At 36.3% G+C, this 25,285-nt stretch overlaps 7 protein-coding genes across 8 annotated transcripts; 2 read left to right on the forward strand and 5 right to left on the reverse strand.

Annotated features, from left to right (window-relative positions):
* Nucleotides 1–117: 117 nt before the first annotated feature.
* On the reverse strand, nucleotides 118–459 carry LOC106428052 (probable cytochrome c oxidase subunit 5C-1). Its single transcript, XM_048762028.1, has one exon. It carries the CDS (start codon nucleotides 457–459, stop codon nucleotides 268–270), a length of 192 nt encoding a protein of 63 aa, XP_048617985.1. The 3' UTR covers nucleotides 118–267.
* On the reverse strand, nucleotides 118–4,506 carry LOC106428044 (putative uncharacterized protein DDB_G0270496). Its single transcript, XM_013868789.3, has 14 exons — nucleotides 4,335–4,506; nucleotides 4,125–4,228; nucleotides 3,767–4,035; nucleotides 3,487–3,559; nucleotides 3,269–3,343; nucleotides 3,092–3,202; nucleotides 2,822–2,934; nucleotides 2,583–2,685; nucleotides 2,391–2,486; nucleotides 2,281–2,313; nucleotides 2,097–2,196; nucleotides 1,923–2,007; nucleotides 1,321–1,827; nucleotides 118–478 (listed from the first exon to the last, which is right to left on the reverse strand). Exons 2-13 carry the CDS (start codon nucleotides 4,209–4,211, stop codon nucleotides 1,701–1,703), a joined length of 1,272 nt encoding a protein of 423 aa, XP_013724243.1. The 5' UTR covers nucleotides 4,212–4,228; nucleotides 4,335–4,506; the 3' UTR covers nucleotides 118–478; nucleotides 1,321–1,700.
* A 1,296-nt stretch (nucleotides 4,507–5,802) lies between these two features.
* Nucleotides 5,803–7,171, reverse strand: LOC106428054. Its single transcript, XM_013868799.3, has one exon. It carries the CDS (start codon nucleotides 7,041–7,043, stop codon nucleotides 6,069–6,071), a length of 975 nt encoding a protein of 324 aa, XP_013724253.1. The 5' UTR covers nucleotides 7,044–7,171; the 3' UTR covers nucleotides 5,803–6,068.
* A 4,963-nt stretch (nucleotides 7,172–12,134) lies between these two features.
* LOC106428061 lies at nucleotides 12,135–12,943 on the forward strand (the record flags this gene model as incomplete). Its single annotated transcript, XM_022706836.2, has 2 exons — nucleotides 12,135–12,704; nucleotides 12,805–12,943. Coding segments are annotated over 2 exons (642 nt in total), but the record flags the coding sequence as incomplete, so codon positions are not given.
* Nucleotides 12,854–14,472, reverse strand: LOC106428055 (pentatricopeptide repeat-containing protein At5g61370, mitochondrial). The gene has a single exon (XM_013868800.3). It carries the CDS (start codon nucleotides 14,470–14,472, stop codon nucleotides 13,021–13,023), a length of 1,452 nt encoding a protein of 483 aa, XP_013724254.1. The 3' UTR covers nucleotides 12,854–13,020.
* A 5,190-nt stretch (nucleotides 14,473–19,662) lies between these two features.
* On the forward strand, nucleotides 19,663–22,542 carry LOC106428080 (two-component response regulator-like APRR1). 2 transcript variants are annotated; one of them, XM_022705825.2, is made up of 7 exons: nucleotides 19,663–20,317; nucleotides 20,401–20,562; nucleotides 20,647–20,780; nucleotides 20,859–21,014; nucleotides 21,106–21,253; nucleotides 21,327–21,572; nucleotides 21,618–22,542. In XM_022705825.2, exons 1-7 carry the CDS (start codon nucleotides 20,179–20,181, stop codon nucleotides 22,307–22,309), a joined length of 1,677 nt encoding a protein of 558 aa, XP_022561546.1. In that variant the 5' UTR covers nucleotides 19,663–20,178; the 3' UTR covers nucleotides 22,310–22,542. The 2 variants fall into 2 exon arrangements, with proteins under 2 accessions (XP_022561546.1, XP_013724278.1); XM_013868824.3 differs by having other exon boundaries at nucleotides 19,665–20,317; nucleotides 21,327–22,542.
* Nucleotides 22,543–22,882: 340 nt separating this feature from the next.
* On the reverse strand, nucleotides 22,883–25,157 carry LOC106428081 (ribulose-5-phosphate-3-epimerase, chloroplastic-like). The gene is made up of 9 exons (XM_048762029.1): nucleotides 24,706–25,157; nucleotides 24,398–24,512; nucleotides 24,145–24,285; nucleotides 23,943–24,056; nucleotides 23,763–23,841; nucleotides 23,565–23,674; nucleotides 23,417–23,473; nucleotides 23,250–23,319; nucleotides 22,883–23,160 (listed from the first exon to the last, which is right to left on the reverse strand). The coding sequence occupies exons 1-9, from the start codon at nucleotides 24,819–24,821 to the stop codon at nucleotides 23,111–23,113; spliced, it is 852 nt and encodes a 283-aa protein (XP_048617986.1). The 5' UTR covers nucleotides 24,822–25,157; the 3' UTR covers nucleotides 22,883–23,110.
* Between the last annotated feature and the right edge of the window lie 128 nt (nucleotides 25,158–25,285).

The raw sequence follows: 25,285 nt of genomic DNA on the forward strand, positions 1-25,285 counted from the left end.
TATTCCTTTGGTTTCATCTATGTTTAACTGTAATGCCATTGGCCTCAACATAATCTTTATGGAGTTGGAAACTTTGTTTGATGAAAAAGAAAGGAGCAATTGTGCCACATTAACAAGAATGAAAAACTAGAAATCATCATCATATATATTTAATGATGATGGGTGTTGTTGAACTTAATAACAAACGCTAAAGTTTGTAGTTGTAGGTGATCGTCATCATCAAAAATATTTAGTGCTGGAGGAGAAGATCTCACTACTACTAGTCTACTACTCTGCAACAACAACACTAATCTCGTCCTTGTCAAGCAAATCATAGAATGCTCTCGTCTTCCTCTGCTCGTTCCAGTGGTGCATCTTCCACATCCCACCAGCAGCTAGGCCTAGCGCAAGACCGATAACTAACTCCTTCACCACACTTGGTCCTTTCAAGGTTGCGTGTGCAATCTTGTGCCCAGCCATCTCTTTCTTCCTCACTCTCCTGCTCATTAAGACAACCAACATAGATCATGAACACACATTGAAGGTAAACATTAACATTCAACAAAAAGCCAAACAGAGAGACAGACAGACAACTTCATTTCAAACAAACTACAGTCAATACAGAGACAACACAATGTCGGAACATAAAGATCAAAAACAAACAAGACTTTCTCAAAAGCTTCAACCAGAAAAGACAACATATAGCCAGTCTAATAATAAGGTGGATCAGTAAAGGAGGTCTTTGATCAGTGCAGGAGTTTTAAAGAGGGCAGCTAATTGATGATAACAAAGCCACAAGGAGACTAATTGTATATATATAGGGAGAATTCTAGATTGGCAATCAATGTTAGAAAGCAACCCCAAGCCTTTAAAAATCGACCCATCAGATTCAAGACACAGCAGCACCAACCAAGGTGCAGTGGCGAGAATCAGATTCATTGTTGGAGAGTTTGCGGAGCCACAGATGCCATAGCTCAAGGCATGGACAAGGGCCCTCTCCTATTTTAAGGTTTTCGAAACAAATAGTCCCCAAGGAAACTTTAAATTAAACATCAAAAATAGCCACACACACACACACATATAAAAGCATCCTGCTCAGACCTTTTACTTTTATCATTCCATCATCTCCACTCCACCACACAAGCCTTCTCTAGTTTAACAGACATTTAAAGCTACAAACTTTCGATATCCAAACCAACAACAGAGAAGAAAGGAATCGACCCAGTTCATGAAATCGAGTTTTTGCAGCCATTTTACAGAGACATTGTGAGCAAAACAAGCAAGAGAAAGGATGGAACTTTAAAGTATACTAAACTGATAAGTTGAGAGAGAGAGAGAAACCTGTTCAACGGAGCTTGGCAAAGCTGAGATTATAACGCAGAAGAACCTTTACTTCTGGATGTGCTTTATATATACGGTGTAGGTCATTAAGCTCTATCTCTAGGGCTTCAAAAAATAGACAAATAAAACGTCAGCGTTTTGCCTTCTGTTGATCATTGAATAATTTGGGTGTTTCCACCTGTAGTAGTTGATCATTAAGCTCATACTCTCTGATTTTCTGTGTAGCATTTGTGGATTATTAAAAAACTGAGATAATGTTTGATATATAAAATGAGTTTTCCACTATCAAAAGATTGTATTACAACAACGCACCACACAACAAGTAATGTAATTATCAATCTATTCCCTGCGTTTTCAAAATTCCGGTTTTTTTTAAAACATTATGCTTCAGACAGACCGTTTCTGTTCTTGAGACCGAACAGATTCTTCAGCAAATCTGCAGTATTTGGAGGAATCTTCGCAGGTCGTGGAGCCATGAAGTTGACAATTTTCTCATGCACATTATACCTGTTTCGTTTTTTTTTTTTTTTCAACACAGCACTGATTCAGAATAGGTAAACACTCAAAACTATGCTGATGATGAATCCAAACTCAAACTATACCTGATCTTTCTGCTCTTAGAGGCACGCCGATCCACAACTTTCCTCTTCTTCGTTTGAAACTTCTTCATCGCGTAGAAAGCCGCCTCTGCCACCAATGTCAAGATTTTGATATTTCAGTAAAACGGATGGCTGGCTCTTCTTTTAAGAAAACCAAAACACAAGTCAAAACTATACCTGAGGAAGCTGGATCGATGGTCTCAAAGAACTCCTTTAGTAACTGTTGATAGAATTCTGCATCCTCCACTAGCTCAGGGTCTCCTTCAACTTGTTTTTCCTGAACAAAAGAGTGTATACATGTTTAGAGAATGGACTGATCAAATAATTTGATACTATTTTGACTCGAAAACTGTGACGATACCTCTTGTTTTGGTTCCATGGTTTCCTCAGCTACCTGTGAATGATACTTCAAAGGATCAGAACAAACTGATATTTATATTGATAGTTTTACTGTTAAGACCCAAAACTTACGGTTCCAAAAACAGCGACAGTAGATCTTGATTGTTGCATTTGCTTAATCATTCTACTTGGATCCCTCATGTACGAAGCAACCTGCTCACTAACGTTCTGGTTTTTTGAAAATTAAATCAGAGTTCAGATTCCTGATCAATCCACAAATGCATAAGAGCAAAATCATGTTCTGTGTTTGTTGATTGTCTATACCTGGTTAAAGGCATGGAGCTTTCCTTTAATAGCAGCTGCACCAGTTGTGACTTGTGTTCTTCTCTGCCATTTGTCCACAGCCTTGTTTCGGAACACACACATCCTACACAGCAAAGACCAAAAATTGCGTTTACAATGAAACAGGTTGGTCACTGAATAAAGACATTTTACTAAACATAACTCTTTTGCTTGGACAGAACAAGGAGAATTGTATTATTGTACAGTTCGTCTCAAAATACCTTTTCTGCATGTCAGATATTCTGTGCCATTCATCGCTATCTTCTGCATCTGATTTATTGGATTCGGTACCATTTGCTTGTTGGTCAACCGAGGGATTCTTCTCAAACAAAGCCTGCAAAAATTTTAAAAGAGTTAAACAAAAGTGATAGAGAGAGAGACAACACACTAAAGCGACAACAAGCGTACGGTTACAGAAGCAAGATACAATTTTCAACAAAAGGAAAAAAAAAAAAGAAGAAGAACGATGAAACATATCTTCGCATACATACCTCTTGCAACTCCAAGAGGGAATCTAATGTCTTCTTAGACGAAGTAATTAGCTCTGAGTATGCTGTTGAGACCTTCTCATCTTCCGAACAAAAAGACGATTTGACAGTCTCCTGAAAATCATTTCCTTCTGATATAAGACTAACGACACAAACAAGGATGAACAGAAGATAGCTTACCTGTGGCAATCTGTTTGAACTACTAAATGGTTTCTGAAGTAAGAATCTGAACTCCAAAGTTTTATCCCAAAGAGCCTTTACATAGAGCACACAAAAAAGAATCGTTAAACAGAAGTTCACTGTAGATTAACCTCGTCAATATAATGTATACACATCTGCACTTCCACGAATGTGATTTCTAGTAGGACTACATCACAAACAGTAGCGTAAAGTAATACCTTCTGGTTCTTCACAGCTTGACCTTTAGCAGCATCCTCACCCTTATCACGCTTCAGGTTTTTCAATATATCCCTATACCAGGAAGAAGCATATTAAACAAGTTAGCTACTGAGAATATCCCAATGACTTCAATAAGCTCAAAACCACTTCTAAATCCAGCCAACACTCTTGCTTATGCTACTGAGCTAAATTAAAACAAGTTAGACTTTCAATAAGACTAACTACTGTTTATACAAAGAGATACAACAAAGCTAGAGATAGTTAAGATAAGTCTCTTACTGTTCCTGAGAACGAAGCTCCTGGTACTCTTTCTCAAGCTCTTCCATGGCAGCATCTTTATTGTCATCGTCCTCTTCATCGCCACTCTCGCTTTCTTCGTCACCTCCATCATCAAGTTCATCGCTTTCTCCATCCACATCTTCCTTCTCACCTCCTTCTTCACTTTCCTCACTATCTCCTTCATCATCATCTTCCTCGTCTTCTTCTTCTTCTTCCATGCTATCTCCTTCACCATCAGACAACTCTTCATCTTCACTCTCCCCTTCCACCTAGTAAAAGAATTCCCCAAAACCAAATTAATTCACTTAAACAGCCAGCCATCTAAAACAACTTAAACCAATGCAAAAGCAACACAAACCTCGAGATTGTCCTCAGGCTCGCTCATCTCTTCTGATTCACTTTCATAAAGTCTTGACCTTTTAGACATCTTTGATCCCCCAGCCATCTTAAACACTCCTAACGCTACAAATTAACGAGAAACTTAATCAGAAGAGGGAGCAGAGTCTATTTACACAGATTAAAAAGTACATAACTTTAGGAAGCAGATTCGGAATCAAAGGAAACTAACCTCAAAACTGTCGAGAAAACTTGGAGTCGTTGACCTCAAAGCTGTCTACGAGCACAGAAGAAGTTTTTAAAAAAGGAGAAACTTGGCTGAGCTATGAGAAGAAGAGAATCATAAACCCTAGAGCTCTTTCACTTAACCTACGAACCGGTTTCCAGTTTTTAATTGTTTTTGGTTTAGTAGGACCGCTTGGATTACACAATTCGACCGTTAAACCGGTCGATCTACCTGGAAATAAAAACATTCATATTTTTTTTTTTTTAAACTAAAAAAGGTATAATGGACGTGTTTATGTTCTTCTCTCCCATTAGAAGAAAGTTAGATAAAAACTCTAATTGACATGATCATTAATCTAAATCTTTTTACTTATTTAAGGTATAACTGACATTCATGATTTTCCCTCCATTAGAAGAAGATTAAATAAAAACTGAAAGTTGAATTAAAGGGTTTTGCTTTCACAGCTTCAGGTATAGAGAGATTATTAGTGATAAAGACCACTCACTAGCACTTTTGTCGTTTTTGGTAGTGTAAACCGGATCATTAACATAACACTATCAACTTATTATATATGAACATTTCAATTCAAACAAGGAAAAAAAACAAAACGTCTTTTGCTCTGTCTGTTTCAATAAAACAGTGACTATTTCTTCTTCTATCTCTCTAATCAAATATTGTCTATGCTCGAAAACTAAATGTAGAGACTAGAACGTGGATAATATGAGAATACTTGAGCACACACCAGATTCCTCAACAATACTTTTATTAAGAATCTTTTAAATAGACTTGACAGCTCTGTTTAATCAGATTTCTATGACTACACACACGTATCACGACTGATCAAGGGCGAATCCCACGTTAAAGATAGTGGTGTCAAGTGACACCACAAAAATAATATAAATTAGGCATATTTCATTGGTTGACAGGGGCATAATTGGTCGGAAAGGGTATTAATGAACCCATAAATCCGGGTTCGATCCATCTCTATGACTTTTTTATACTATTTTGACCACTCACAAATTTGATTTTGGGTTCGCCACTGCGACTGATCAATTCTTAACTATCCAAAGAACTCAAAAACTATATTTCGGTTGCTACCCTTACAGTTCTCTCGTAATCTCACTTTTTTCAAAACTCTAATGCCTTAAATATCTCGTGGAAAGCACAACCTCTTTTTTAGGTTTCCATTCTCCTTATATCCTCGGCAAATGAAGATTTTTCCAAATTTTCTTTCTATATCTTTCTCTTTTTTTCCATAACCGTTTGGATCACGATCACTTACTTCTCAAATTACTAGACCGATCATCTCGACCTCAAATCGTCTTGAACCAGAACTACCTTAAACCGACTTCAACGTCTCCTCAAAATCTTGATTCAACACTAAAGACTCTTTCTTATTAATGTGAATCTTGTCAACATCTGCATTAACTTAAGAAATTAATTAAACCATTGCTTAGGGCTGATATACATAAACTGTCGGCAATGAAACTCCACTGTAGGATTAACCAAATGTGAATTACAAGATTGGCATTAATTATAGTTTCTGATATGTGACTGACTTTACATGATGACAAGTAAAAGAGGAAAATGTAATAACTAAAATAAAGAAACAAAAGCGGAATGAGAGAAGTTTGCAGATCCTGTGATTGATTGTTCTCCACCGTCTACCTTTGCCCTTCTTTGAAGTGAAAGCTACCTGAAGAGTATTTTTTAAAGAATCAATAATCTCTTTAAAGAAAATCACAAGATTTCCTGGAAACTCTTTGGTCCTTTGATGCATATCTTGGTGTTCTCTGTCTCACTGATTTGAATCTTGATAGAGTACTCGTCTTCTCTACCTATCTTCTGATCCTCATCGTTCTTGACGCAGCTTTGGTAAAATAAAAAGTTGACTATGGTGTCAAGAACCAAGAAGAGAGCGTATAAGTAAGCTATGAACGTTCCTTCGAGAGCTATGGAGGTGATGTCTCTGTCTCCTTTGTAATAAGAGCTAACTACTCTGTACTGAAACAGAGCTTCCACGCCTGCTAAGCCGAGATTAGTAGGCAGAGAAAGAGCCAATGCTGTTGAAGTTCTTCCTCGGATGAGAAGACACGCCTTGAGGATTGTTGTGTATCCTCCTGAGGAAGAGGAAGTTGATGAAATCAACGCTAGGTTGGAGATGACAAAGGCGTTTGCGAGGATGATGGAGTATATAATGGCTGAGGATAAGGAGAAGAGAGTGTAGAAGTTTCTTGAAGAGAGTCCAAAGGATTCAATGAGATTGAATGCTACGAAGAACAGAGCAAAAGCAGAGGCGTTTGCGGAGAGAAGGAAGAAGGAGTTCCAAATGTAAGTTCGGAGAAGACGGAAGTAATAAAGAGAGGAGTCTCCATGGCTGTTTGAAAGAAGTTTGATGATGTAAGCTTTGGAGAAGAGGAGGAAAGTGAGGGAGAAAGGGAGAGTGAACAAAGAGGAAGAGAGGGTTTGTGAGAGTTTAAGGCTTAGAATGTTGAAGAAGTCAAGAGAAGAAGAGAAACCAGCACCGCGGAAGAGCATGTTTAGCTTCCCATGAAGGAAGGAAGAGGAAGAAGAGAAGAAGGGCTGAGAGAGGAGGAGAGCGGCTGAGAAAGGGAGGACAAGGGCGGCTGCGGTGGTGGCTCGCTCGTAGTGTTTGAGGAAAGTGTGGATTGATCTTCTCATGATCTTGCTTGGCTCCTCCATTGTCTTCTTCATTGAAGTTTTGATATTTTTTTTCTTTCAAGAAGTTGAAGATGTGTGTGTTTCTTGAATGATCCACCAAATCTTGAAATAAGTTTCTCAAGCAAGGTCTTCTATATATATGTATATAAACATGTAGTGCTTTATAAGTGAATATATGTATATATATTGCTAAATAATTTGTGGGTTGGGTGTTAATTGTTTAAGAAGGGAAATAGAGATAGGCCAACCGATTTTGCCTGACGACGAGGAGTTGGTTAGAAAATTTAATAAAATGAAACTCTCATTTTTTTTCTTGTAAAGCAAATAAAAGGAGCAGTGCTTTTTTGCATGGAAATGATTTTTCTTGTGAGTAGAAATACAATTATAATATAATACATAACGTTTCCTTGTTAGGTTAAATTGGGTATAATGTAGATTTGTTTCTTAGGTAATGTTGTTAGGAGAAACAAATCTATTTTTTGGGTTTGATTTTGATACATGTTTCTTGAAAAAGTCTGTTGCTTGTATGATATGCTAACTGTTCTAATTGGATTTGGATGCTTACAATACACTCCATTGCATAAATACATATGTATATGTTATATACATTGAATAGATGTATACAAAGGATTTCAATTGAATAGTAATACATAGACTCATTAGGAGAATGAGTCTATGTATTAGTATTCAATTGAAAGCTTAGTAACTATAGGTTTGAGGAAACTGGAAGTCTTAGCTTTCAAGAAATTGAATAATGATAAGAACTCAAATGAGTAAAATAAATTTTAAATAACTAAAATTATAATGGAAAATATGGGTGCTCGTGTTATGCTTTTTCATAATGCAAACAACTTAGAATGATTCTTGAGTGAGAAATTTCCAAACTTTTGGCGAGGCGACTTAATCATACGCAAGTTACCAAACCGACTAATATAGCCTTAGTGAAAAGTAAGAATGTTTACAAAAAGTCTATAGCCTATGTACCATGTTATCTACTATATAGTTTAACTATATATAATGTATTTTATCCATGTATATATATTAATTAACAAGCATGTTCTTATAACAATTCTATAATAACGCCTTTCGACGTCAAAAAAAAACAGTTCTATAATATGAAATACAGCCTTTTAAATCAATCAAATCATTTGGCTTTATAAATAATCAAGAGATGAATTTCGACAGAGGTGAGAAATTATCAAACTTGTCCAACCTCTGGTATGCAGACTTATTGACTTGGACTTGGTGGTTAGGGAGCTCTCCATTTGCTTGTTTGAAATTTAATATTCATTGTGTATAGTTTCAGTATATTATTAAATATTCTTTCGTTTCTTATTATCCACTATCAATAATTTATTTCAGTTAATGGCATATTGTAACAATTTAGGCGTGATCCATCATTAGTGAGTTCCACTAGAATGGTTTAGCGTCTACCAGGTAAGAAAACTTTTATGTATAAATCTACACATATGACATGCATGGAGAATAAAATTTCAAATTGTGTTTGATAGAAAAACTCAAATTGAGAAATAGTAAGAGTTAAATGTATTAGTTTACTTGTAAATCAGGTAAAAACTCACAAAAAGGTTGGTGGTGTTGGTGTTTTTGTGTTTAGTACAACCAAACATCTAAAACACTATCGGTTAGGTGAATAACCAATACGAACCCTTCTCGTTGACATGCTTCTTTCTTACACTACCTAATTATGTGTGCTATAAATCACCATTTTATTATTTAAGTATGATGGTTTGTATATATATTGCTACTCTTGAAACAAATACAAAACAACAAATTCTTATATTTAATTATAAATGTTGTCAAAAAAAAAAAATTATAAATGTTTACTTGTTTCCCGTGTGACTAAACAAATGAACTAAAGTAACATATACTTAATTAATTGGTGTTTAATCAATAAATAAAAATGGATACCATAATTTATAGCCAATCAAAACTTAAAATGAACATTGATCCTATTAAACACAAAAAAATGGTTGGGTTATAGACCTTGGTATGGACTAGAAGCCCCTCCAAAAAGAGTAGACAATATGCTACGACTAATCTCAGGCCAACGTTCTCAAAAAGTCAACGTTCTTCACATAGTTGCACTTGCACCTTTGCTATTTTTTCATTTATATTTTCTAACTGGAATGTTGCTCAAAAAAAAAAAAAAATTCTAACTGGAATTGTATTCTGTTGACAAAAAACTTGAATTATATTTTTGAGTTTAAACTTATTTATTTGATAACAAGAAGATTAATTTTCATAATTTAGAGTTTAAAATCTACACTCACAACCTCCAACTAATAAAACATTCATTATGCCATTATATATCAATTAATTAGTAATCTCTTAAATTAGGTTTAATATTGTTTATACTTTATACTATCATTATCATCATTATAATTTGTAGATCAAATAACTCGTCAATCAATATTGTGTAAGTGTGATTTGGATAGTGTTGTTTTATCAACCGATCCAGAATATTGTGACATCTAATCTACCTAATGAATTATACATCTTTGTATGTATTATTGATAATTGAATGTTGGAATTTAACTCTAAATTGTATAAAATACTTATTAAGAACCATAACTACCAATACCTTCTTTGTTTCACTGATTGACATATAATATATTTCATTTATGTATGATGATCGTAGGCAAGAATTTAGAACCGAATCGTAATAGAGACTACTAAGCAAAATTAACATTAGGATTAGTTCGGATTATTTATTTAATTAGTCTTTCTCAACACAAGTACTTGTTACGTAACTCGAATGATAAAATTGCAAAAGAAAAATAAATTCACGTGGAACGACGGCTGGAATGTTTACCTGTGATCTGTAAAGCTGTGGCCAAGAAATAAAACTACATACATATGACGGCTCATTGAATAATTACATCTTAGAGTTTATCCAAATTTAAGTTGACTTAGAAACATGCTATGAGACAAACATTTCGTAGTTCAATAGAGCTATAATTGAAATAGTTATCGAATTATAAGAAACAAACACTAGTTTACAAAAATAAAACACTGCATGGTTGGCACACACATGCATGCATATATAGCTGATATGATATATGTACCCTCTGCAACTGTTCTAAGCCGACAGATCCATGGAGGGGAAGATGATTTTCTTTAGATGTGTATTGGGCAGACTAAAAGAACAAACCAATTTTCAGGTTCACATTAATATGTTGGGCTTAGTTGGGTCAAAACTTTACCATCAATCTGGGTTCATATGATAGCCAAATAATTGTCATGGATTTGTATCCAAAACTTTGTTTGACCTTTGTCATGGACTTGTATCCAAAACACAATCTCCGGACAGGATTTGTGATGGGTCTAACTGCTTGTTAGATGGCAGAGACGTCGTAGAGTCAGGGACTTGTGTGCAGTTACAAAACCATTAGCAATGCAATAAAAATAACAATAAGATGTTGGGGAAACTCTATATTGTCCGATTAATATGATACTAGGTAATAATCCGCGCTTTGCGCGGGATGTGATTATTAGTTTCGTTATTTTTAATAAAAACACCTTAAATCTGTTTAATCTGGATAGCGGTTCGGTTTTAAGTTATTTTTTGGTTTTTAATCTTCTAAAATATAACTATTATTTTAAATTAATATTTATTTTGGTTATTCGGTTATAATGTTTGATTTTTTAGTTTTTTTGGTAAAAACCAAAAAATACTATTATTTGTTTATTTTCATGTTATGAATTTTAGATAGTCGTCATGTCGAAACAATGGTTTCATATCATAGTTTGTAAACGGATAATAGTTCAAGAAAAAGAAAAGAAAATTATTAAGACAAATCATTTCACTACAATTTGGTCGGTAGTAAAAGATTCATTAAGAAAAAAATATTTCAACTTAAAAAAAAATAGATATTTCAGTTGTGGTAAATACGTAGTTACAAGGTGCTCACATCAAGGTGCACATGTATGTGTATGTAAAAGTATATAGAAATAGTTTACAAATATATAAAGATATTGTTAATTAATATTAAATGACATTTTTGTTCTAAATAATACATGAAAGATAAAAATTAAAAAGGCCTTGACATTAGTGAATTTTTTCATATAAAGAAAAATCAATTGTATCCGTAAATAGAGGTGGACACAGATAGAATATCCAGATATTTGGAGGCATTCATGTCGATTCAATCTTTAGCCACCTGAATAGTCAGTGACTCTGTTATCCAAAATGATTTAGAATTTTAAAGAATATCTGATTTGATCCGTAAATAAAATAAAACTTGAAAATTTTAATAATAACATTTTATTACAAAAATAAAATATTATTTAACTTTTTAAATTTTAATACCTAATATAATAAATTTAATTCATAAAAATATTGTAAAACTTATATAAACTATAATATATATATATATATATGCATATAGCAGATCGAATTTGATATTTGTTCCTAAAAGTATTGGTATTTGTGATTTACTTTTTTTTCTATTGTATTTTAGTAATTGATTTGTTTCGTAGAGTTACGGATATCCATATTTTTTTTGTTCAAATCAAAACGGATAACGAATCGAATCAAAATATATAAATATTTTGCCCAACTTTATCCGTAAACAATAAAAATAATATATATATGTATATATAGTTTAGCTTTTGATTCGTTATTTGTTTTGATTCGAACCGAAAAATCCAAAGTTTTATTGGAACCATGCATGTGAGTTTTATATTAAAAAATATAAATTATGTAGTGTGAACACATTTATGAATATAGTATGAACGGGTTAGCATATTTATTATCAAATCATTGTGAAGCTGCCACGTGTCTATTATAATGTGAATGCATTTATTACAATACTTCTCCTTTAATATACAAGGGATTGTCCACTTTATGTTTAAAAAGCTGGTCCACATAGATTTATTGTTTCTTACCAATTAGAATTGGACATCTCTTTATATATTAAACTTTCATCTGCGTAACTTCGACTTGGAACTTGTTCGATATGTCGCATACAATATCTATTACAAGATAGATTTCAGTGTTTGTATCTCTTTTTTGATAAAAATACATTTTGACAATCACACCGTCTGGTATTTGAAGTAATAATCTTTCGTTATGGTAAGCAGATAATTATCGTTGACAAATAAAACAAAGTAACGAAGTGCAATGAATCAACGAACGCAGACACAAGCTCGTCTCGTGCGACACAAAATGGTGGAAGACGAGACCTAAACTGCCAAGAACATAACGACGATCTCGTTGTCTTCCCGCCGATCAACCACGAGAATCTCTACACCGATGGTTTCGACATAGAGCGAGAATCATCCTCCACTCCCTCATCTTCCTCGTCGTTTTCTTCTTCTTCGTTCGGTTCAGACGAACGTTACGAATTTGACCGGAAACCGCAGTGTCATCCGTTAGAAACCGACGGAAAATCTCCGCCGTCTGATTCAGGCGAGAAACCTCGGTGGATAACGTTCTTGAATTACTGCTCAGCACTCGAGGCTCGTATCATCCAACGTTGGTGGAAGCTCCTTCTCGCGCGAGTATTACCAAAGTTCCGTACAATGGCGTCGTGCCTCTGTTCCTTCTCGGAGACTCTCCGGTCGTTTTATCCAGTCATTGTCGTCGTAACATGGTGGTGGATGCGTAACCGAGCTCGCCGACGAGGAGAAACCGAAGCTCATCTTAGAGATACAATTAAAGAGAGAGACATGGTTTGTATTTACTACTCATACAAAGTGTTCGATGAAATGCACAGTGGTTACATACTCTTGTTTCTAACAGTTTCTTTCCCTTTCTCTATTTTTACTGCAGGTAATAGCTAAGCTTTTGCATCAGATTGTTCAGATGAGCGAGTTACTTATAGAGAAGAAACATTCGAATTGATTAGTAGCTTAAAACTACAAGTTTGAATAATGAGAATCAACGAGACAAAGATCACACAGAGATTCTTGTCGTTAATGTAAAGAACAATAGAATCTAAAGTTCACTCATTGCTTCTGCATTGTTTTATCTTGTGATACACATACATCATATGTTCTTCTTCGTCTTGCTCCTGCGTTTCGGTTTTGGTTTCACTTTCGGCTTGGCTCTATCCATCTTAGGACGAATCTTTAAGTTGAGTGCACGAGGATCCACCAATGCAGCCTCTTCTCTCTTCTTCATGGGTTTGAAAACCTCTGTGACTGAAGGATCAAGCAGCTCAACGGAGCAACTAAGCGTAACACCAAGTGACATTGCCTCTTCCCAGAGCTCCCTTCCTTTCTCAAAGTCTCCTCCTTTACATAGTTTTGGTATGAGCAGATCATAAACCTGACCATAACCACCCACAGAGCTTCTCTTCATCTTCTCAAACAGCTGAAGCGCGAAATTCACCCGCTTGACACCACAAAGAACTCCAATCAGATCATAGTAGAATTTGCGTTCGGGTCTCAGCCCTCTCTCAATCATCTCATCCACTGTTTGGTTGCCTTTACCAAACCTCCCTGTCAAATACAGAACCCTCACAACGAAGTAATAGCTAGCTGTGTCGGGTTCACACCCCGATCTCTTCATCTGTTCAAGAATCTGGCAAGACTCTTTCACCCTCCTCGTCCTTCCCAAGCAAGAAAGCAGTGTGTTGTAACTAAGAGACGTAGGTTGGACTCTGTAAGACCTCATCTCCAACATAATGTTCAAAGCCTCAGGGACAAGACCAGAAGGGTTTCGAGTAACGTTTCTTTCGCATAGGCAGGTAAGCATTGTGTTGTAGCAGAACAAATCCGGAGCAATCCCTGCTGATTTCATATCTTGTATAACTCTTCTTGCCTCCTTCACGTTTCTTTGGACCGACCAACCGAATAAAAGACTCCTGTACACAGACAACTCGTTACCGGATACTAAGTCCTTGTGATGATGCATAACTCCCAATGCTCTCTTCACATGTCCTTTTGAGCAGAGCGCGCTTATGATAGCCGTCACTGTGAAGCTATCTCGTGGGCAAGAGAACTTGTCCAAGATCTTGAAGATACCTATTGCATCTTCTTCTTTGCCAATCTTAACCAGAGTTTCAGCAACGAGGCTAAACGTTTGCTTATCCATGGCCCGATTCTCCTTCCTGAGATCTGATAAGAGTATCTGAATAGCTGTGTAGTCCTTCTTCTCAGACAAAACTCTTAGGACATGGTTGAATTCCTTGTCCTGTAAACTGGAACCAAGGTGTTTACAAGACCAGGAGAAAAATCTCAAAAGCCTTCTCGGTGAAGTCTCGTTCTTGCAGGAGTCAATCACTTGGGTAACGAAGTTGGGTGATGGAGAAACCGAAACATTGTTCAAGTGTTCTTCAAGTTCATCAAGACCACCAATGTGGGAAGAAACAATCCGAATAACTTCCTGCAACTCCGTCGATGCATGATCTACCAAGTGATGAGAGCATAAACAGCGTGTCAGTTTTGTAGTATTCGTTAGAAACGCAAACCCGTTTGATCTGACTATCGAAATCATCTTCTCTGAAGAATTTCATCAAACAGTTGGTCTGCACTTGCTTCTTCAAAGTTCTAGAGATAACTAATCATTGAAAGGGTTGTGAAAATGCTCCCCGAAGATACACGTTTCTCAGAGCTATCACAGCTTCGGTGTAAATTCTCCAAAGGAAACACGACAATCAGATTCTATTACAAGACCAGACTTTTTGCAGAACACTAGCGACTGGCTGTAATACAAATAGACAGACAAGTCAAGTACAAGACCGTAATCAAACCGGAGTAAACCGAGAATTGGGAGACGGTGGTTCCAGGGAAAATGCTAACCGGGTTGATTTCCCCGACAAGTGATAACTGATTTTTTTTGGTCGAACAAGTGATAACTGATGAAGTACTATTTTCTTATGGAAAAAATTGAATTTCCCGATATCTTCTAGTTGTAAGCAACCATCTTATAACTTTCGACTAATTAAAATCATATGATTGGTCAATGGCCGATGGCGAAAACGTAATGAAAGTTGGACCGGTACGAGACGCGGCTTGCGGTGAATAAACTTGATATATGTTATGCTTTTCTATGCCGCATTGGTCCACTTAGGGGTGGCCACTTTACCCGATATCCGAAGTCGCGTCCGAATCCGATCCGAAAAACCCGAACCGAAATCCGAATCGAATTAGCAAAATATCCGATTGGATATTGAATTAGGAGAGATTGGATATTCGAACCCGAACGGGTAATATCCAAACTCGAATAGATATCCGAAGATAACCGAACATATGTATAATTAACCTTATATTTTTAGTTTACATCTCTCATTTTATATAAAATATTTATATTGATACTACATATACTTTAAGTTCATATGATATACATACAATTACGGAGAAAATGATTTGCTACTCACTTAAAATGCATGTCAAACTTTTTATTTCAAAATTAACAAAAAGTTACATCCAAAATTTAAAAACAATAACCCAATTAATGTCTTTTTAGTTTTAAAATGTTATGTCCAAATCTATTAACCATTCAGTCTATTAAAAATAAAAAAATTAGTTAAGTGAAAGTTATATTTTTAAATACAAGAAATTTGAGAAATGAAAAATTTAATATATTTTTTCAAAATCTGAATATCCGAACCAATCCGAAATAACCGAATCCGAACTAAAAATACCCGAACCCGGCCCGAAGTTCAAAAATACCCGAACGGGTTCTACACCTCTATACCGAAATATCCGATCTGAACCCGAACGGGTACCCGGACGTCCACCACTAGATCCACTTGGGCGAAGCAGATTCGCGTCTACATAGAGCCAGTTGGGAATACAAAATATTATTAGCACGTCGACTACTTACTATAAAAGTTTAGCCTACTTAAATTAACTATTTTTATGATCATGACAGCTAAACAATTTGCTTCACCCAACCACTAATGGGATAACATATTTTTTTACCCTGACACTATGTTTTTTTTCGGGTTTTTGCACTAGATAACCACAAAACAAATGTTATTTAGGTAAACAGACATGGAAACTGTATATTTTTTATTATGCCCATATATTTAGACTTAGGTGTTGCACTGACCAAACCGGTACTCCATCTTTACATGTCACGATTCTATATTTTCTCTGTTTGCTCTTCTAATTTTTTTTATATTATTATTGAAAGAATATATCTCATCTTCGCATAAATCCTTATTTTTTCTCCATTAATGGACGAGTTTGAAGTTTGGAGATCCTGAGAATGTTCAACGATGATGATGAAGAAGGAAAAGATCTCTCTGATCTAAGAAATCCAGACTCGGATCCGTTTCTAGCACTGGAGGATGTCTAGTCACCGAGGGTGGAGGAAACTGCGACTGTCCGGTGTCTAGCCAGTGTTCGTGGTGACCTTCCCCACCCGGATACCGATCAACGTGACGGAAGGGTTCTCGCCGGTCATGGCTTTCTCTACCATTATCTTGTTGTTAGCGAGCACGAGCCTTAATTACACATGAGAGAGGAATAAGCAAATTTAAATCACATTTCTATTTGATTTTGGAAATTTGGATCTAAAGTTCTAATCTTTAGTGTGAAAAAGGTAGAAGAATCATCATTAGTGATACAAGAAAGGAAGAACAGCAAGGTCTCTTTTGAAATCATCAGTTTCCCAAAATCATTATTGATACATGGCATATCCGGTACCAAATCCTTATATCCAGATATCTCGTTAGAGAACTATCGAATCCCATATATATATGTGGTTACACCATAACTTATCTGGTTATATTTGATTTCGTCTTTCGCACATAGAAATCTGAATTATTGTATCCGGATTAATTTTTTAATATTCGGTTAAACTCATACATACATATTAATTCATCTCTTATATTAACTCAACTCAACATGAATCTATATGGTATTATCCAATTATATGAGTTTTCTTGAGTTCAACCCTAAGGTGAATATGTATGTAGGTTCAACACCCAATTGTAATTTGTTATTCATATCTTTTTAAAAAAGAAAAAAATATAACAAATATCTAACAAGTTATATTATATTTTGAAAATAAAAAGGTAAAAATAAAAATAAAAAAATAATAGTAGTTGCAAAAACTTTTTTTTTAATATTTCTAACGTCGTCAGCAAAACACTAAACCCTAAATCCTAAATATTAAACCCTAAACCTTGTGGTAAATCCAAAGGTTTAGGGTTTAGAATTAAGAGTTTAGTGTTTTTAAGATTTAGTGTTTAGTTTTTATGATTTAGGATTTAAGATTTATCTAAGGGTTTTGGATTTACCCAAGAGTTTAGGGTTTACCCAAGGGTTTAAGGTTTATATTTAGGGTTTAGGGTTTATTTTTTTGGTGAAGGTGTTACGAATATTTTTAAAATCATTATTTTAGCAGCTACTACTATTTTTAATTTACCTATACTTTTTTATTTAAAAAACATAATATAACTTGTTGGATATTTATATACTCTTTGTTTTTTTTCAAGATATGAAATATGAAATAACAAAATACTATTGGTTGAAGAATCTACAGGTTAACCATAAGGGATGAACCCAAGACAAACTTTATATTATACATTCGGGATTATCTATGTATGTTTAGGGTATAGTGATTACTAATTTTGATGTTGTTTCAGTATCTATGACTAGTTTATACTTTTTGATGACAATGTTCTCTAACTTAATATCATGGTTAATGATTTTTGGTCTAGGGCTTAAAATTTATCTGTTGTGACCTCTAATAGTTAGGGTTCGGATTTTCACCATGGTATACATATATATGGAAATCTCGTTAGAGATTTATAGAATTTTATAAATATATCCGGTTACAAAGTAACTTATCCTGTTATATTCCTCATCTTGACTTTGTACATAGGGTTTAGAAACGAAGTTATCAACAGTTCAGAAACTAACGCTGTAAATTCAGAATATTTGCTTGGGCTATATTGTAAGATTGAAATGTTTGGGGCTTAATCAATAGGATATTTCTGCACATACTGAAAGTCTGAGTCTCTTTGTAAAAAACAGAAGTTCAGGGACCTTTTTTGCAAAAGTGGGAAATCACCATTGGAACTCCTCTTCACTTCGATCCTGACGGCAAAGCCTGAATCCGGTGAAGCCGGCCTCGAAGGAGCAAGACATGACGAAGAATGAAGCCCTAGGATTGGTCTTTCCACGCCGAAAAAGCTTGAATCACGGTGGTTAGAGCGACTGTCGCGGCTGAAGATCTCGATGAACACGACGAGGAAGACAGAGACGTCACAGAGGAATGCGGAAGTAGTCATGTCGTGGCGGAGAAGCCGGCACAGAGCCGAGAACGAAGACGAAGTTTGTGGTTGTTCGCGGAAGTGGTCATGTCGTGAGACGACGGCCAGGCTCTGGTTTCAGTTGATGGCGGAAGAAGAAACCGGCGACGGAATTGGCGAACAAGGACATGGAAGAGAAGGAAGTGGCTTGTGTTCGTCGATCAATTCCTTTTTAAATTATTATTTAGCTAACCGGTTTCATATGTGGTGGAGTAGAGAACACATATATACTTAAGTTATTTTCTTTTTCAATCTGTTCACATCCTTTTCAACTTTTCATCAATCAAAAACAATAAGACAATTCATAACCTGATAATTTGCCGGTTCCAAGTCGAGCTAGTAGGTCTATCTGATTGCTGTCGAGGACATAAATGTCAATGTGCTTTCTTCAATCTCCATGCTCGCAAATTAATAAAAAAAAATGCACACTTCCGCAAATTTCTCCTATAATTTGTATATTCACCTAATTGTGCTTTTTTTTTTTCTGTCAAGAATACATTTATCAATATAAATCCACAAAATATGAGATACCCATATATATCATTGCATTAAACAAGTTTTCTAGGTTTGTCCAAAAAATAACACAAGTTTTCTAGTGTACACATTCCATCCATATTTTTGTTGGTCATGTAAACTATATGGCCTGGATTATGAAAATAACAAAATGGATGCAGCACCGTTTAAAAAAAATGATAATATTAGACTACGAATTTTGACTTAGTGTTTGAATATTTCGATTATTTAAAAAAAAAATGTTATACCATCTTGTAATTGCAAAACCTAACCCACACTACTTATGTGATAGTCTCTTTTCTTAATTTCATTGAATAACAATGTCTAAATCATGCACATGTAGCATGATAGGAGTGCCATGCTTTAACTATTAAATGTGTTTAATTCAACCATTCAATGTAGTCTGAAGAGTATATGTGATAAAATCATTTTGTATACATGTATTTTACATCGATCTTAACTGAAAAAAAATTGAAGTTCTGTTTTCTCTCCTATTTTTTGTTTTTGCGAATTGGATTATACGAAGCCGGCCGACAAAAAACAAAGACGAAATGGGAAAGCATCCTAATGTTTGGTATTTTGGTTTGATCATAGATTTTCTCAAAATCTCTGTCAAATATAATTTTATAATAATTGATTTTGATATGGAGATGCATCTTATCTAGCCTGTATCCACCATTAAAAATATCTTATGATATTTTCCAGATAGTGACGTGGCCTTTTCTCTATCTCAACCAAACTATCCTCACCACTTTATTTCCTTTATTTTCTCTGCACTTTTTTCTTCCACGTCATCTCCTTTTCCTAAAAATATCCCCGCGCGTCCCACCAACGCGCACTGTCGGAGAAACTTCCAATCTCCGCCGTCCATTCTCATCAACGCCTTCAGATTACCATCGTCCATTTCCCCTTCTCAGCGTCTCATTATTTGACCTCTGATTGACAAAAACAAATATCTCTCTCTCTCGTGTTTTTCTCACTTCTTGTCGGAAGCTCTCTCTCCTCATCTCACCGCCGGCGTTACCCCCGGATCGCCGGTGATTTTGTTTGAGCTGCTATCGATTGTTGATTTCAACACTTTACCGGAGATAAAGAGTTTGACTTTTTGTTCTTAGATTTAGCTTTTTTTATTTATTTTATTTTACGTTTCCATGGCTGTACGATTTGGTTTGGGGATAAAAAGAGTAACTTTTGGTTTGTTGTTGTGAAATGAAGAGACTTTGAATAGACAGACAAATTAGGCGACTTTGTAGGGACACTGTACCGAAAACCTAAGTTCTGGTTTGGCCATGGAAGTATCATAGCACTTTCTCTTGTCTGGGTTTTATTTGTCTTAATCTTTTGTATAATCCTTTTTTAATGTTTTGTTAGTGGAAAATTAGTTTCTTTGATTAGATATTTTTGTGGGTTTATCTGTAATCATGGATTTGAACGGAGAGTGTAAGGGAGGAGGAGGAGATGGGTTCATTGACAGAAGCAGAGTTAGGATTCTGCTTTGTGACAATGATCCCAATAGCTTGGGAGAGGTTTTCACCCTCCTTTCACAGTGTTCTTATCAAGGTATGATTGCAGATGATGGATTTGCGTTTTTTTTTTTTTTAAACTCTTTGTGCAATGAGTATTGTGGATGGATGTTTTTGTAGTGACGTCAGTGAAATCAGCAAGGCAGGTGATTGATGCACTAAATGCAGAGGGGCCTGATATCGATATAATACTGGCGGAGATTGATCTCCCAATGGCCAAGGGTATGAAGATGCTGAGGTACATCACGCGTGACAAAGATCTTCGGAGAATCCCTGTCATCAGTAAGCTTTCTTCTTCTTTTTTTTTTAATGCACGATGGTTTGCTCTGTATGATAACTAATCTTATGATATTTTTTCAATTAAAGTGATGTCGAGGCAAGACGAGGTCCCTGTGGTGGTAAAGTGCTTGAAGCTAGGTGCAGCGGACTACCTTGTTAAGCCTCTTCGGACCAACGAGCTTCTCAACTTGTGGACACACATGTGGAGAAGAAGACGCATGGTTTGTTTTTTCTTCTCTCTATGCGGTTAACTGTCATATTACTTTTATGTGATTGAGCGTGTGTGTTTGTTTTGGCAGCTAGGACTTGCTGAGAAGAATATGTTGAGCTATGAGTTTGATCTGGTGGGATCTGATCCAAGTGATCCAAACACAAACAGTACCAACCTCTTCTCTGATGACACAGATGATATTAGGTCCACCAATCCACAAAGAGGAAGCCATCAGGAAAAGGAGGTGAGATAGTATTATGAAAGCTTACAACTCCTTTCAAAATAGGCAAATTAGCTAATTTTTTTTAGTTTGCGCTCAATGCTTTTGCTGGCAGTGGCCTGTTGCTACTGGTTCCGTTTGTGCCGGCGATGGTGCTGCTGATGGCACAGCCACGTCAACTCCTCCCGTTGCTGTCATAGAGCCTCCTTTGAATCATCTTCCTGACCCTCACAATGAGCCTACTAAAAGAAAAACTAATCCAGGTGGTTGCTTCCCTTTGATGTAGCACTTTCTAATAACGAGTCTAGCTTCTAATATAGCCTACGGTTTTTGCAGCGCAATTTTCTTCAGTACCAAAGAAGAGTAGATTGAAGATTGGAGAGTCCTCCGCTTTCTTCACATATGTCAAGTCTACCGTCAATGGAAATAGCTCAGTACATCCAGGTATGGCGGAGAAGCTTCAAGTGGTGGCCAGTGAGGTTAACAACAACGGGAAGCAAACAAGAGGAGGTAGAGAGACTGAGAAAAAGAAAGCTCAAGGAGAGAACTCAGTGAACGGCACGCTTGAGCGGTCACGCACGCTTCCAACACCAATGGAACTTCATGGTAGTAGGGGCTACCAAGAAGTTCCAAATTCCATTGAGCGGTCACGCACGCTTCCACCACCAATGGAGCTTCAGGGTAATAGGAGCTGTTACCAAGAAGGAACTATGGATGATGCCCGGGTTGCTGCTGCTAAGGATTCATCTCAGTTCGCTGCGCAAAACGCCTATCCTTACTACATGCATGGGGTCATGAACCAAGTTATGATGCAATCAGCAGCCATGATGCCTCAGTATGGTCATCATCAACATCCTCATTGCCCACCTAATCATCTGAATGGCATGACAGGGTTTCCTTATTATCACCACCACCCCATGAACACATCGTTACAGAACGGTCATGTGCCTTTACAGAACGGTCAGATGCAAACTATGGTCCATCATCATCATTCTTGGCCACAGGTGGGAAACCACCCGTCTCCTAACGAGGTGAGAGTGACTAAACTCGACAGAAGAGAGGAAGCTTTGCTTAAATTTAGACGAAAGAGGAACCAAAGGTGTTTTGATAAGAAGATTAGGTATGTGAATAGGAAGCGCCTTGCTGAGAGGAGACCGCGTGTTAAGGGTCAGTTTGTTAGGAAGATGAACGGTGTAAATGTTGACTTGAACGGGCAGCCTGAGCCTGACTCTGCTGACTATGATGACGAGGAAGAGGAGGATGAAGAAGAAGAGGAGAATCGGGACTCGTCTCCTCAGGATGATGCTCTTGGAACTTGAGAAACAACCTTGTTTGGTTTTATGATGAGAAACTTTGCTTGATGATGATGATCTATTGACACGGAAGGAATGATGCTGCTGCTCATGTTGGCTTAGCAGAGCATTGAAAATCACTATGTAGGTGTGGCTTAGTTCGTTGATAAAACATAAGATGTGTTTGATCTTGTTCACTCACATTCAGTGAGTTATGTATAAAACCTTTCTTCTCCTTCCAGCATTTTCCTTGGATTTTATTTTTCCTTTTGTTCCCTCGTCTGTTTTAACATGTATGATCACTTCATGGAAAGGTATAAAGAGACATGTGTTCCATGACTTAAAAGCTTCTCGTTTTGCTCGGATAGACACACGTCTGCAAATGCAATCCTGCTATAGACAAAGATACTGCAGGAACAAACAACAGTTCTGTGTTGCTCTTTATGAACCAAATAAGTGAACTTCTTGAGAGCATTGCCGTTCTTTTTGGGTTCAAGCTCTTAGTTGTATATTAAGGACATGCTTTTACAAAGAGTAAGCAGAGTGATTATCACTTTATAAAGAGAGTTCCTGTTTCTTGATACTGAGTTTTTGGGCAAAGACAAATGAAAATGCTTTATTTCCCCAAAGTCAAAAAATACTTATGTAACATCTTATTTCTTATCACATTGTTATAATTGCATAATGTATGGAATTTGCATATCCACAAATCTACTAGACAACAACATCAACATCTCGGTGACCTTTTTTTTAGCTTTTTCCTGAAACAAGAGTTGCTGTAACTCATATCAAAGAACCACAGATCAAACAGTCTCTTTTTGCTTCATATTACACAGTCACAGCTTCTGGCTTCTTGCTGTTCTTGATTCCTTTTATAGCTGCAGATTTTTTTTTTTAAAAAAATAAGCAAACAAAACTTGAGATTATTGTCCAAAAACTGAGCAAGTAATTTCCAAAATGTCTATACCTTCTTCATAGTCTTTAGCACCAAATACAGCTGATCCAGCTACTAGAGCATTTGCTCCAGCCTCAATAACCTATCACAACACACAAAAAAAGATTCATAATCCAGAGATCTCTAGGGAACACAGGAGTGTATCTACAGTTAAAGATGAGTAGACTTGGAAGAGTCACCTTGTATGCATTCTTTGGGGTGACACCACCATCAACTTCAATCCATGGGTTTACTCCCTAAACATATACAAGACAAAGTTTCATTAGTAGAGGATGACAATAAGCTTTTATACTCAGGAAGCAGAAGAAGTAGTAACTACAACGATACCTTTTCGACACACATTCTTCTCAAATCCGAGATTTTTTTAACTTGGCTTTCGATAAAGCTCTGTCCACCAAACCCGGGGTTAACCGACATGATCAAGACCAGATCCACCACTGGTTCCAGAAAGAAATGATGATCCAGTGAGAATAATTCTACCATTTCTTACTGATGCAAGTGCCTAGAGAGAAAAAAAGAACTCACCATCCAATACATATTCTATAGCACTCAATGGGGTTCCAGGGTTTAGGACAACTCCAGCTTTAGCACCTAAGCTTTTAATCTAACCAGCATCACAGCACCACAAAGTAAAGATTAACTGTGATAATCATATTCCACCAGAAGCAAAAAAACTCAAAACATGAGGGCAGAAAATATGAGTACTTGATTGACAGTGCGATGCAAATGGATGGTGGATGACTGCTCACAATGTACACTGACTATATCTGCACCTGCTTTGATGAAATCTGGTACCCTCAGATCCGGTTCTACTATCATCTGGTCAGAGAGAAATTAAAAAAGTGACATCAAGAAACAATATGTATACAGAGAGAGAGAGAGAGGATAGAGAAGGAGTGAGCTTTACAAGATGAACATCCAAGGGAAGATCAGTTACAGGACGCAAAGCATCAACGACGAGAGGACCAATAGTGATGTTGGGAACAAAGCGACCATCCATCACATCAACATGGATCCAGTCACAACCTGCACACTCTACTGCTTTTACCTGAATTAAAAAAAAAAAAAACAAACAAGAAATCAGTGAAACAGCAGGAGACCATGGAATGGAACTTTGAAAAGGAAAGAAAGAGAGAGAGAGAGAGAGAGGAGAGAAGAACCTGCTCGCCTAGTTTGGCGAAATTAGCAGAGAGGATGGAGGGAGAGACGATGATATCACTTTTGGAAAACTTATCAACACGAGCTGTGGCCTTCACAACACCATGACTTCTCCTTCTGCAAAAAAGAGTTTACATAATGCAAAGATTCATTCTTTTTCAAGTCACAAATAGCAATCACAAGCTCAACATCTATGCTGCTGCAGTAATCTCTCAATCATATCCACAAACACATAGATATACATTCATCTAAATAACCAAATCCTCTTAATCAATTCAGTAGAATCAGAGACAAAGAAATCAATTCAAACCTGGAGAAAGAAAAGGAAGTGGGTTGGTAAAGGAGCGACCTTTGAGGCCCAAGACCGAACCCATTGACCTGCTGGGTTGACGAACAACACAAGGAAGTGGATAATGAGGTCGACATATCCGAGAATCCTTTGATACTATTCTTCTTCTTTCTTTTTTTTTTTAACGAGGAGAGAAGATTCAAGCTTCTTTCTCTCACTAGAAAAGAGTAAGGTTGGTAGTGAGAGAGACCACCCCGAATCGTTCTATCTTTCTTTCTCTTTTTCCCTTCGACTCAACTCAACAAGAATTTTGTTCTTTTTTTTTTTTTTTTTTTTTTTTTTTGCTTTGCTTCCGGGAAAGGAAGAAAATCTGGAAGATTATGTTTTTTCCTGCCACGTGTGATTATGTCTCGTGGCCAACGCCTTCTTCTTCATCTTCTGATCCAGTGTTAGCTTATCTCAAATGGTTGGCTCTCTCTTGCTTCACTTGTTGTCTATTTCTGAACAATATTGCAAAAAATATATCTTTTTTTTTATCAAACAAAAAATATATCTAGAAGTATATTATCAGTATATTCTTACATAAAAAGTTAAAATTAAA

The sequence above is a fragment of the Brassica napus genome, chromosome C7, assembly GCF_020379485.1.
Source record: "Brassica napus cultivar Da-Ae chromosome C7, Da-Ae, whole genome shotgun sequence".
NCBI lineage: Eukaryota > Viridiplantae > Streptophyta > Magnoliopsida > Brassicales > Brassicaceae > Brassica > Brassica napus.

Coding starts and splice junctions, on each gene's coding strand:
- LOC106428052 (XM_048762028.1), bottom strand. CDS start 459: ATGGCTGGGCACAAGATTGCACACGCAACCTTGAAAGGACCAAGTGTG.
- LOC106428044 (XM_013868789.3), bottom strand. CDS start 4,211: ATGGCTGGGGGATCAAAGATGTCTAAAAGGTCAAGACTTTATGAAAGT. Junction 2,686..2,821: donor ATATCTGACATGCAGAAAAG/GTATTTTGAGAC, acceptor TTTGCTGTGTAG/GATGTGTGTGTTCCGAAACA. Junction 2,197..2,280: donor CCATGGAACCAAAACAAGAG/GTATCGTCACAG, acceptor TCTTTTGTTCAG/GAAAAACAAGTTGAAGGAGA.
- LOC106428054 (XM_013868799.3), bottom strand. CDS start 7,043: ATGAAGAAGACAATGGAGGAGCCAAGCAAGATCATGAGAAGATCAATC.
- LOC106428055 (XM_013868800.3), bottom strand. CDS start 14,472: ATGATTTCGATAGTCAGATCAAACGGGTTTGCGTTTCTAACGAATACT.
- LOC106428080 (XM_013868824.3), top strand. CDS start 20,179: ATGGATTTGAACGGAGAGTGTAAGGGAGGAGGAGGAGATGGGTTCATT. Junction 20,563..20,646: donor TCGGAGAATCCCTGTCATCA/GTAAGCTTTCTT, acceptor TTTCAATTAAAG/TGATGTCGAGGCAAGACGAG. Junction 21,254..21,326: donor TAAAAGAAAAACTAATCCAG/GTGGTTGCTTCC, acceptor CGGTTTTTGCAG/CGCAATTTTCTTCAGTACCA.
- LOC106428081 (XM_048762029.1), bottom strand. CDS start 24,821: ATGTCGACCTCATTATCCACTTCCTTGTGTTGTTCGTCAACCCAGCAG. Junction 24,057..24,144: donor TTCCCTTGGATGTTCATCTT/GTAAAGCTCACT, acceptor CTCTCTGACCAG/ATGATAGTAGAACCGGATCT. Junction 23,320..23,416: donor CCCCAAAGAATGCATACAAG/GTGACTCTTCCA, acceptor GTGTTGTGATAG/GTTATTGAGGCTGGAGCAAA.